We start from the raw sequence: 12,161 nt of genomic DNA on the forward strand, positions 1-12,161 counted from the left end.
CTGATCCCTGCCCTCTGCTCAGCCCTGGTGAGGCCACAGCTGCAGCATCGTGTCAGTTCTTGGCTCCCCACTGTGGGAGAGATGTGGATGTATTGGAAAGTGTCCAGTGAAGGACTGACAAAGGGGCTGGATCATGTCTCCTGTGAGGAAAGGCTCAGGGAGCTGGGACAGTTCAGCCTGGAGACCACTGAGAGGGGATCTCATCGATGTACAGAAAGGGAAGATGTAAAGAGGATGGAGCCAGGCTCCTTTTAGTGGCGTCCAGTGACAGGAACAGGGGTGAGGAGTACAAACTGGAACACAAGAGATTCCCTCTGAATATCAGAGAAAATGTTTTTGCTGGGATGGTGACCAAGCACTGCCCAGAAAGCTGGTGGAGTCTCCATCCTTGAAGTTGTCTGAAGATGGTGCTGGGCAGCTGGCTGTAGGTGATCCTGCTTGAGCAAAGGGTTTGGGCAAGATAACTCAAGAGATCCCTGCCAGCCTCAGCCAGGCTTTGACTGTGTGGAGAGTCCATCCCGCTGTGGACTGGGGAGGGATAGTTTGTGGGGTGTGAAGCCAAGGCAGGCGCTGCTGTCCCCTGTCTGTGGGAGGAGGGCAGGACGTGAGCACTTGTGCTGTGATTCTGGGGAAAAATCAAGCACCCCCTTGAAGCTTGCATGTCAGCTCTGATCTGGTTTCACCTGCATGTGTGTTTACTTTCCTAACCCCTAAATATTCCCTGAAAAAAACACTGTTCAGCCTTGGAGTCCAGTCATAGGACATGATTTTGCACTCCAAGTGTGTGACATCCTTGTCTGGTGTGCCACCTCAGCTCACCTTGGGAAAGCTCCTTTGCTGTGCCTGGCCCTGCTCCTCATTTCCCTTGTGCTTGAGCCTGTTGTGGGTGGGAGGCAGTGGGATGGTGCATCCCCAAGCTCCTGCTTGGTGTGTCCATGGTTGCTTGGCCTGGATTGTGGGATGTAGAGATGGTGCAGGGCAGAAACAGAGCTGTTCAAGGGGAAGCATTGCTGTGCTGCTGGGTGTCAGGGCTCTGTCTGGCCATGTTGGGGTGGGCTTGTCTTCTTGGGATTGCTGGTGCTATGGCAGCTGATGCCCCTGTCTCCTTTGTTTCCCATTTCTAGGGTGGATCTGGCCAACGCAACCAACCCAGCACCATGCAGCAAAAGTCTCAGGCTACCAAAACCGCCTATGGCACTTCTCCATACTGGACAAACTAAATCCAAAACCGGGGAGGGGGGAGAGAATGAAAGGAGAGGAAGAAGAAAAAAAAAAAAGAAAACAAAAGAAAAGAGAAAAAAGAAAATAAAAGCCGAAGCCCATTCCTGGAATTATTAGGAAAAGTTAACTGCTCAGCCAAATGTCTGTGCGGGGAGAACTGCAGCCAGCCAGCCAGCTATCCTCTGTGTGACTCGCCTGCTTCCTCTTTGAGTTGCTGTTATATGTAATATATTTATGTATGTATTTGTAAATGTAATAGAGCCTAAATGTGGTTTTCTGCATCTTGCAGCCTCTTTTATTTTCTTTGTAGGAAAACTAATTATTCATATTCCATCTGCACCAGGGCATCCTTCTTTGTTTGTTTTTTATTTTAAGCTCTATGGGTTTTGTAACTCTGTCAGACAAAAACAAACTGCGCCTTTTTTTGGAGCTGGAGCCCTTTTATTTAATGCAGTTCTAAATTCAGACAAATAAGGAGACCTGCCCTCTAAAAAATCCAAATCAGGGTGTGTCCTGTTGGTTTGATTTTACCCCCCGGCCCCCAATATAGCTGTTATTTTAGAGGGGGAAAATAAAAGAAAAAAATGTTTTGTAGGCCTTCCCCTTTCTTTCATTTCCTCCCTGCCTCCCTCTCGCTGTGGAAGACAAGCTCTTGTGGGCAGTTTCATCACTGTGGCCTTGAGCTACAGTCTCAACTTTAAATTTTTCAATTTTTTAATAATAATTAAAAAAAAAGGACAGGGTTTTATTTTTTGTTTGTGGGGGGGTTTTTTGTTGTTGGTGTTGTTTTTCTCTAGCAAGAGAGTTTGGATGGCTCAGTGTGTCCTGGAACCTCCTTTGCATCATTAGAGGCAAAAACTATGTAGCGGTTTCTTAAATAAAAGTATAAGCTGTGTCTTGTACCTCTTTTTGCCCTGAGCCACCTTCCCAGGAAAGCCAGAGCTACTGGATGGAAACTTCATCTGTCCCTCCCCACTTTTTTTAAAACAAAGACCTTGGAGGCAACTCCTGGTCCTTCTTGTCCTGCACCAGTGCGGTGAATGTTCTAGGAGTTTTAATTTCTTTATAGCCCTTCCTCCACCTAATAAAGATCTGAGCATATCACTGGTGTTTGTCTGCATTTTCAAAGGCTCCAGGAGCAGTTTAACTTCTACAGCCTGTCCCTTTCCACCTGCTCCTGCAACAGCAGCCAAGCTGGGAGGGTAAGAGCAGCAGGTGGGTTTGACAATGGTGAGTTCATCTGTGTGCTGAGAGCTCTCAGGCACCCGCAGCAGGGATGGGATCCAGGGCAGCACCCTCATTCCTGCCATGAGCATCCTGTCTCTGCTTTTGGTGTCTCCTGGGGTGGTGCTCTGAGTCCCTGCGAGCAGCTGGGATTGGTAAGGACGGAGTACAGCTGCAGCTCTGCCCTCTCTCTTTGCCACGAGGCCCACGGGCTCCACTGGGAGGAAGGGCAGGTGTTGACGGTTCTTGAGGGAAGTCTTCTGCCCCAGGCTTATCCTTCTGATCGTCCTGTCCCCATGTGGTAGAGGAGGTGTGTAAATGTGAAGCACACAACAGGCAAGGGGCTTTTTTTCTTTCAGGATCCATAAGAAAAAAGAAGTCTCTTTCTACCCTGTTACCAGCTCTTGGGTCCTGTGAGACCCAGTTGTCACCCTACCTTCCCCCAGCCTCTGAACGGCACAAGAACTAAAAATGGCATTCCTCTGCCCTTGCTCAGGTTTTGATGCTGGTTGAACTTCAACAGCTGCTCCAAGCCCTTGGCAGCTGCTGCCCCACTGCCACGAGCTTTGAGGCCTGAATGTCAAGGAGAGCAAAAATGTTTCTGCAGGCTGGGGCTTGTCAGCCTGTACAAGGCTGCAGTAGCAGCTGAGCCCTCACAGCAGCAGCCCCTTGTTTACCCCCTTCAAAACAGACCTCCCCAGAGCTGCCTTGACACTCTTGAGGTCTTGTTTATAGACAAGCTTGTTTATAGCTGCCCCGTGGGTGTAGCTCAGTTCTTGCATGTGTGTCACAGTCCAGAAGCAGCTGGAGCTGGGGAAAGGCAACAGGTGGGAGTTGGTGCCAGCCACAAGCAGCCCCTGAGCCTCAGGTCCCACACCTTCCCAGTTACTCTAGGGTCCTGCCCGCAGGAGAGCATTGCCTTCAGCCACAGGCAGGCTCCTCTCCTCTCTGTGAGACTCAACAGAATGTTTCTCCCTTTCCCTACACTGTCACTTCGGCAGAACTTGGCCTGTAGCAATTTCCTCTCTAAGCCCTGTTCCACTGATGGCAGAGCTGAGGTTGCCCAGCTGCACTTGGCCATCAAGGAAAGGAGGGGAAACCCTCCTTCACAGCCTCCAGGGCTTACCCAGTGCGGGGTGGGCTGGAGCCTTTGCCCTGCCTTCAGTCCCATGCTGCTGCTGGAGGAAGCAGCTACTGGCAGTTGTGGGCAGCCCAGTGCTGTGGGGTCAGGCAGGAGCTACAGGCAGGCCAGATCCCAGACAGCACCACCGCTCCTGGTCCCATTCCCCAGTATGGAGACTCCTTTGGGAAGGCAGCTCCAAAAGGCCATCACCCTTCCTTCCAACTCAGTTGTGCAGCAGAAGCACTTGGGCCCCAGCCACATTTGACTCAGCAGTTGCTGTGCTGCCATCCATACCAAGTGCAGCCAGTGCAGCTCCCTGACACTTGTCCTGCCCATTTTAGCTTGACTGCAGCAGCCGGGGCACTGCAAACACCCTGCTCACCTCCTGAGCCTGCAGGGAACAGCGTGGGACAGGCAGGGCTGGCACCCGGGAGGGCTAGCAGCCATGGCCTCAATTTTTCTGCCAAAGCGGCTCCCTGACCCAGCGGTCGAACTCCTCCTCCACCGTGTCCAACCCTTTCAGGAGCACCATGCTCCTGCCCTGCCAGGGCAGAGGCCAGCAGCAGTGGTGGAGTCCTGCATCCCTGCTCCAGTCACATGAATCCATGAACAACCTTCTCACTGGTCTCCCCCTTCCTGACTTGGGAAGACTAAATATAACTGCAAAGCTCTGGCCTTTTGCCAAAGTCCTTCTCTAAATCAGTTTGTTCTTCAGTCTCAGGTGCACACAGCAGCTTTATTTTGCGATAAAAGTATAGATTATTTATGTATAAATATGCCTAGTGATACCATGGCAGCAATGAACTCATCAACAGCTGTTATACAAAGCTTTGAGTAACCCATGCAACCAGCTCAAACATGAAAGTAACAGCACGGAGATATTTTCATTTCATATTTTTATTAGTAGACAGATGTGCAGAAAAGACAAAATATAACTACTGAAGGAGAAGACAACACAAAAATGCATCAGTTAATTCTTTCTGGTAAATTATACTGAAGAAAAAAAGGAAAAGATCTGGGAGTTCAGCTAAGAAAACTACTAAGAAATCTAGTGTACCCTGCTGGTTTCAGAATGGTTGAAAACTGCATTTGAAGGGACATGTAGTTGCAAATGTAAACGCTAATATTGGCTGAAACAGAAGAAACAGGGTTAAGAAAAAACCAGAATACACAGAGCAGGTAAACATTTTTCTGCAATCTCTTAAATAGTTTCAAAAAAATCCCCTCATACTTCAGTTGTATTTCAAAAAAAGGAAACCAGCAAGTCAACAAGCAATGACACTGCACAGGACAGTGGGGAAGAGAAATTAGTCTGGTTAATGTTGGAGCTCTCAAAAGAGGTTGCTTTTTTGTCATTAAAAAAGGGTAACAGAAGAGTCATAATAATGCATCTTACAACACCAAGCTTGGAAATACAAGTCACTGGAGAGTATACAGTGAAGACGGTCAAAAGTACAAGGGAAATCCTGAAAGATGCAGTATCCTCATTTCCAACCAAGTCATCAGCAAAGCCAGTGTTGCCACACTCTGCTCCTTCACCCCCCTCCAGCCGCCTGAAAGCCGGAGGTTGGTGCCCCTGCCCTGGTGTGGCCCCGAGTCCAGTTCTGCAGCCGGGAGCATCAGGGGCCCATTTGCCAACCCTGGCGGTGCCCTCTCAGGGCTGGTGTGAAGCCGGGGGTGTACCACACTGTCACTAGACACAGGGGAGCCCCGCTGCCGGCTCCAAAAAGCACTTGGGGCTGAGTCAGTCCTTGCTGGAAGAAGGCTGACACCTCAGGAGGGTGCAGCTGCCTTCCCAGATAACATGCAAGCAGGAAGGCAGTCGACCAAGGGAGCGTCGGGGACGAGGAATCGCCACTGGGCTGCCTTCACTGCCTGCGGCCAGAGGGATGCACCGCCGGCGCAGGGACTGTCCCTGCAAACCCCAGCCAAGCAACATTTTGGAAAGAGATCTGCCTCCCTCACTTCATGCTGAGCTCCGAAGGCCTTCCTCTCCTCTCTCCTCTCCTCTCCTTTCCTCTCGCTCCGGGCAGCGCACTCGGAGCATTTGCTCAGTCTCGCCCCCGGACGAAGCCACGGAGCGGATCCAGAACAAAGCCTGTTCCCACCGGAGCACCCTCGAGGGACCGCAGCTGGTGACGTACCATGGAAAACCCTGAGATACATGGAGGGGAGGCGCAGGCTCTGGTCAGGGTGATGCCTCTGTACCTGTGGGGACCGAGGGTCTCGCCCAAGCAGGGCCAGCACCTCCGATCTGCTCCCGGGGCTGCCAGGCCCGGCTGCCGATGCAAGGATCATGCGAAAGGGGACTCGGGGCACGGCACCACAGCCAAACACGAGCACGCTGCAGCGGGGGGACGGCGCCGAGGGCCTGAGCGTTCTGAGACAGGAACATGCGGGATCGCTCTGCCCACGACGGAGCGCCCTAAGCTCTGCCAGGGGCTCCCAAAAACATGCGGGAAGCTGAGCTCGGGGCACCAGCTGAAGCACGTTGCTGAAGAGCCTGTGAAAACCTGCTGCTGGCCTGCTCTGCTGTGGGGCTGCACACGCCCCTGTGCCCCAGGGAGCCGGGCAGGGGGAACCCGGACACCCCCGCGGGCACCAAGGCGAGCTCCGAACTCCGCCGGCCCCGCAGAGCCCGCACCTGCCCACAGGTGACCTACACAAGCGACAGAAGGCGGCTCCAGCTGCTCAGGGCTGCGGCTGCAGGAAGCAAGGGCTGCCGGCCAGCACGGGGCAGGAGGCTGCTGGTCTGTCCCACTGCCAAAAATACGGCCAGCATGAAGGGTGGCCCGCTGGGCAGCAGGATGCACAGCTGCTCTCCTTCCTCCGGAGCGGGGGGCAGCTGGCAGCAGATCTCAGCACAACAGCTAAACTGAACTCTTTCAACCCTATTCTAGTCTGGAAGGAGGGGGAAGAAAGAAAAAAAAAGAAAAAAAAAAAAAGAAAGAAAAAAAAAAAGCAACCCAGGGCTCAGTTGTACAGACCTGAAGTGTTAAGTGTTTATTTTAGGGTTCATATCACAAGCCTTTTCCAGAGACAAAGCTGATTGTGCCCTCTGGGGCTCCAGGGACCAGCTATTTCCTAACTTAGCAGGCTGAAAAGGAATACTGTACCTTTCAGTGACAACCCATCAAGCTCAACACACAGTAGCTTTACACTCTCCGCCCCACACCTTATAAAGGAAAAGCCACCACCACAAGGCTAAACGAATGTACACACGCTATTACTGTAAATGGAGCAGCTAAACCTTGGCAATTTGCTTCGTGGGGATTTTTTTTTCTTCCCAGTAAATGCAGCACTTGAGCTCCCAAAAACCCGGCTTCCAATGGGTTTGTTCCAGCTTTAAATACATTAAACATCTCAATGCAAGACTGTATTTAATTCAAGAATCTAAACAGAAGCAAACCTGTTTTGCTGTGAGCGTTTTGTAGAGAAGTGAAAAGGGGAGTTCTTTTTTAAAAAGAAATCGTAATACAGTGATGAAAGGGTTAAGAATGCAAGAATTCAGACATTCTGTGGAGGGTCTCTAAGAGGTCCATAAAAAAGGAGCGAACAGATCCATACAACAGGAGACAGCAGGAGACAAAGTTTTGTGTTGGGTTTTTTTTTTTTGTTTTTTTTTTTTTTTTTTTTTTTTTCACACCCCCCCCCACTTTTTTGCTGGACTGCTGCTAGGTTACCGCTGCTCCCTTCTGGCCTGAGTCGGCAGGGCAGTACAGGGGCATAGAGGGAGCAGGTCACGACTCCTCGTTGCCAGAATCATCATCATCGTAACAGTCGGCATCCTCCTCCTCCTCATCTTCATCGTCAATGTCGTCATCGTACAAGTCGTCATAAAGCAAATCTGAACTGTTGTCATTGGAAGGCACTTTAGTTTTGATGCAGTACTCTGCCAGTGTAGTGGGGACCTTCACACCATCCTTCTCTGCCTCAGCTTTGGTAGCCAAAACCTGTTTCCTGTGGGGAGAAGGACACAGCAGGAACATAAGCAGGGCTGTGTGCCTGCGGCTCAACTCCCCACCCTCCCTCCAGGCCCTGCCCAGCCTTCCTGGCAGCTCAGGGTCGGGGGAGCTGAGGTTTGCAGGAAGCACCACAAGCAGCACTGGAAACAATTTGGTTCCTGCAGTCCCGGGCCTGGGAGCATGCCAAGGGTGTTTGCAGCACACACACACACTCAGCAACACATGAAATCAGTTATTCCACAGGGCTCCGCATTAGAGACTTGCCAGCGGCCAAAGCAAATTCCGTTCACTACCGTGATGGTCATGGATTTCCTAGAATGATTTATTGACTCTGCTGCTGACAACTCTTCCACAGTGTGCTCAAAACTGCAATTCCCACAAGCCTTTCACAGCTCTCAGCTCCCATTGGAGAGTCAGAGCATCTGGGGCACATGGCAGCACCCCAGGACACAGGCCTGGCTGCTGCCTCCCAGCAGGGAAGAGCAGATGGCAGCCTGTCCCCTCACCCACCCACTGCTTGTCAGTCTGCCATTCCCTGTGTGGAATACACCCAGCTCTGCTGGAGCCGAGGGAGCTGCAGAATTCTCTGCACAGACAGAGCCCCGCTGGCCCCACGCAGGACCTCATCCTGCCTGCCCAGCTGGCAGAGACAATGCCAATGCAGCCTTGTGCCAGCAGTCCTGCTCCAGGCTAGGCTGTCCCTCCACAGCAGCCCTGGCCCACGTTCACATCATCCCCCTGCAGCTCCTGATGAACCATGGACTTCTGCAAGGGCAGCAATGAGCAGTGCCTCCAGCTAATCCAACCCCACACTGCAAGCCCTTGACAAATCCTGTTGATGCTCCTTTGAATTGGAGGGACAAGATTATGATTCATGCATGCTTTAAGCACAGAAATTAGTAGGATGCAGTCAGTTTGCATCACATCCCAAGCAATGCATGGCTCAAAGACAAGCAGGGACTTCGACTGGAATTTACTAGTAGCCAATAGGTTTTGCAGGGCATCACGACATATTAGTCTGAAAGAAGAACAATTTAAAGACGTATCAGTCCAGTCCTGCCCCAGAAGTTTGCACTGCTTCTGTGTACTGAAAAGTCTGGAGGGACCAGAAGCATGGACTTCGAATAAGACACTGAAATTAATTTCTCAATTAAATTCTACTGCGTGAAGCTGGTTTCAGCAAATTCTAGAAGCAGCCTGTTAGATAGGATTCAAAGCAGGAGCCCAGCAGCCCAGCATCACACACTGCAAAGCTTACCTTATGATTTCAGCATACTCCTTGTCTTTTCCTTTACTGTCCCTCCATTTCCTGAACATGACTGACGCATCCACATTGGCTGGGGAGAATGTGTTGGGCTCATTAAGCAAAGAGATTACACTCAGTAAGATAGTCCTGGAAGAGGTAACCACAACAGCAGAGTCAGAGCTAATGCATTCATGGATTCTGGATGCCCACAACTTCTTTAGGTATTGCATCATAAACTTGTTTAAAGTTAAGTCTTAAGCTGAGGACAGTGTTTTAAGTGAGAGCAGATATTTATGAACCTCAGACTCTGGTCATTGGTGTAGGGAAGGTGATACAACACAAATCTCATGTAACTACGGACCATCGTGTCTGTGCATGTGCTTGAGGCAGGGCAGCAGGCAAAGCTACAATCAGACCAGAATTCAGCTCATCTGCACCATCCACAGATGGTGTGGGGCTGGAAACCTGCTCTGTAAGCTGATCCTGGTAGCTTGCAGCCTCCAGAAGAAAGCCAGGCTGTTTGCCTGCCACCACTATGACCCAAGGCCATCAGAAAATGCTGCACTGCTTTTCCCCTGCCCTGCTGGGTGGGGGGAGGCTGAGGTTGGGGCACATGTCTCCTCTCCTCAGCTCGTGCCCCATTCAGGCTGCAGCAGCAGCTCTCGAGCACAGCAAGGGGAGGACAGTGGAGATGCTTTTCAACGCCCAAGAAAAGCACCAGGGCCCAATGGGATTCAGCTGCTGGTACTAAGCAGAGCCAACATGAGCCAGTCACGTAACCCTGGCAGGCAGCAGGCAGACAGCCTTCTGGGATTTCTAGCCAGGTGCTGTGCTCTGCTGGCATTTACCAGCTGCAAACACCATCCTCTTGCCCAGAGCTTTCTCCTGCAGTTCCTAGAACCTTTGCACTTGAGAGATGCAGCCTTTGCTGCTCAGGCAGTGCCCCAACCAGCACAAACACCCACACCCAGCCACGGGCTGTGGCTGCCCCCACAGCAGAGTCACCTGTCTCAGTGGTCCTGCCAGCAACAGCTTCCCTTTCAAGTGGAAGGGACAAACAAGAGACAGGGAATAGTTCTTGAAGCACAGAATTACCTAACAGCCACTTCACAGACCTTGATTAAAGGAGACTGAGAGCCGCAGTTGCGTTTGCACTGATTTAGCGGCATGTTCAGAGCACATCTACCAGATCATGTTTCTGGGTACAATTCCAGGAAATGCCTGGTCATTTGGATACTGAGTATCTTGAAAGGTTTTGAAAATAAACACTTGTGTCTGGACAGACTGTTCAGTACAGCTATCAAGAGAGTCTTATACAATTTATTTTCTAAATTATATAATTCTGTATGAAAAGAGAACAGCAGCTCTGGAAAAAACTGTCTCATTGGACTGGAATGATGAGCATAAGAGATCATTTTCTACTTCATCTCAAGAACTCATTTAAGAGCCTTTGATTCTCCGCAAATGGAGCTGCAAAGCCAGCATGTCAGCTCCAGCATCATGCAGCAGCTTTCAAGTAGAGCAAACAAAGTCTAGGGAAGGCCAGAGACAGGAATTCATGTCTGGATTTAGCATCTGCTCTACCACACTTCCATCAACAGTGAGGAGAAGCCAATTGTCACAGTGGTGTCCAGACACCAAAGTCACTGCAAAGCTACTTAAATACACCACGGCAACTGTAGTAGAGGTGAAGCTCTCAGAGCTCTTCATTCATGTCCAGCACATCAGATCAGCTCCATCACTGCTGATATCCTTAAGAGCTGGACAGAGTCCTCCAAGTCAAACCCGGTTGCTGTGGACAAGGTACAGTAACAGAAAGGCACCCCAACATGGGGGATCTGACAGGACTAAAACCACTAAAAAAGTTCAGCCATGTGGGACTGAAAACCTCAGCACCAGACACAAACTGCATGGGCTGGATATAGGCTGAGTCTCTGGGATATTGTCAGGGATCTGTCTGCCCCTCAGACAAGGTTGCTCTAGCATGGAAGGGAAGCCAGCAGAGGATCAAGGAAACAGACTTGTTAAGGACCTTTTTTTCTTATATATCAACTGAAGAAGGCTCAGACACAGACCAATTTTGTCCCAAAGAGACATGATATAGATTGGCTGGTACCCCCAACCAGCACATCCTTGTTGAAAAAGGATTTTTAAAAAATTCCAGCTGCTATCCATATTGTAGCCTCACACAGCCACCTCTAAAGGTAGGTATAGATTGGTCCAAGTGCATTTTTGCCCTCTGGTATAAAGTAAAAAGTTTTAGCCTAGGCTGCACTGACAGTCATGTTATTGCACCAAGCTGTTTGTGGAATCTGCCTAAATCTTAGGCAGCAAAAAAAGCCAAGAAAAATGGGAATCCTCAGGAAACAAAGCAATAGTGAGACAGTACATCACCTATCTGTGTACAGGTGTACCAGTATCTTGAACGCTGTTCTGAGTCCTGGCCTGTGCAGTTCAAGGACAGGGGAGACTGGGGAGTTGTGGAGAAGGACAACTAAAATGATCAGAGAGCCTCAGCCCTGAGCCTTGCCACCACACACTCAGTTCCATGGGACACAGGAAGCAGTATTTTCTGCCGAACAGCTCAGAGCTGCATTCCTTCACATTTTGCTGTGTGTTTGCTGTATTTACTTATGCCTGCCTCACCTAGCTCCCAGTGATGGGAAACTCCTTACTGATTGTGTTTAAAAAAATAAATGAGCCTGCCTGACACCCTTAGAGGTAGAAGCACAGGTGATCTCTCACGGTTGAAGAATGAAATTCTCCTCTTCAGACAGTTCAACCCTGCTGATCTGAGGGCAAACAGTCAACACTTGGCAGGATTTACAGAATTCAGCAGCTGAGGAGCAGCCCTCCCACACCTTCGGCCCCTCTGCCTCCTGACACTCTGGAGTTTTCCCAAGCCAGATGGGGCCCCAGCAGGATGTGCTGCTGTTGGCACTCAGCCCAGTGGGTGATAATGGTAGCAGGCTAGCAGTGGAAGACGAGTTTTATTTTCATCTGCTGACACACTCATTTGCTGAGGAGTGTTTTGTCAAGTCACTCTTAAGCCCAAGACGTTTCAAGAGTATAAGCACCAAAAACTGCAGCTGTGGTGAGGGAGAGCAGAAATTAGAGAACAAGCTCTGTGTCAGTCTCTAGGGTTGAATATAATGAAGTACTCAACATGTATGTGTGATATATGTAGTTAATGCCTAAAATTGTTTCCTAACTGTGAGTTAAGGCTTGTCACCTAGTTTATTCTTAATTTGACAGGGTCTTGTAATGAGAATGAAATTCAGCTGCTGTTTCAAAAACATGGACAGGTTAGGCCTTGAATGCCTCTGGTACTTAGCAATCCTTTGTATTTTTGGCAGGAAGAAAACCACCCAGCTGCTCACGA

General features: G+C 50.1%; 1 protein-coding gene across 1 annotated transcript in view; it reads right to left on the reverse strand.

The window, feature by feature from the left end:
• Positions 1-4,447: 4,447 nt before the first annotated feature.
• The window catches only part of UBE2R2 (ubiquitin conjugating enzyme E2 R2), a 54,173-nt gene continuing 46,459 nt past the window's right edge, over positions 4,448-12,161 (reverse strand). Inside the window, exons 4-5 of the mRNA XM_032095323.1 lie at positions 8,792-8,926; positions 4,448-7,528 (exon numbers count right to left, since the gene is read on the reverse strand). Of these exons, the coding sequence (XP_031951214.1) occupies positions 7,309-7,528; positions 8,792-8,926 (355 nt within the window). The 3' untranslated portion in view covers positions 4,448-7,308. The remainder of the gene's footprint in view (positions 7,529-8,791; positions 8,927-12,161) is intronic.

This window comes from Corvus moneduloides, chromosome Z (genome assembly GCF_009650955.1).
Source record: "Corvus moneduloides isolate bCorMon1 chromosome Z, bCorMon1.pri, whole genome shotgun sequence".
NCBI lineage: Eukaryota > Metazoa > Chordata > Aves > Passeriformes > Corvidae > Corvus > Corvus moneduloides.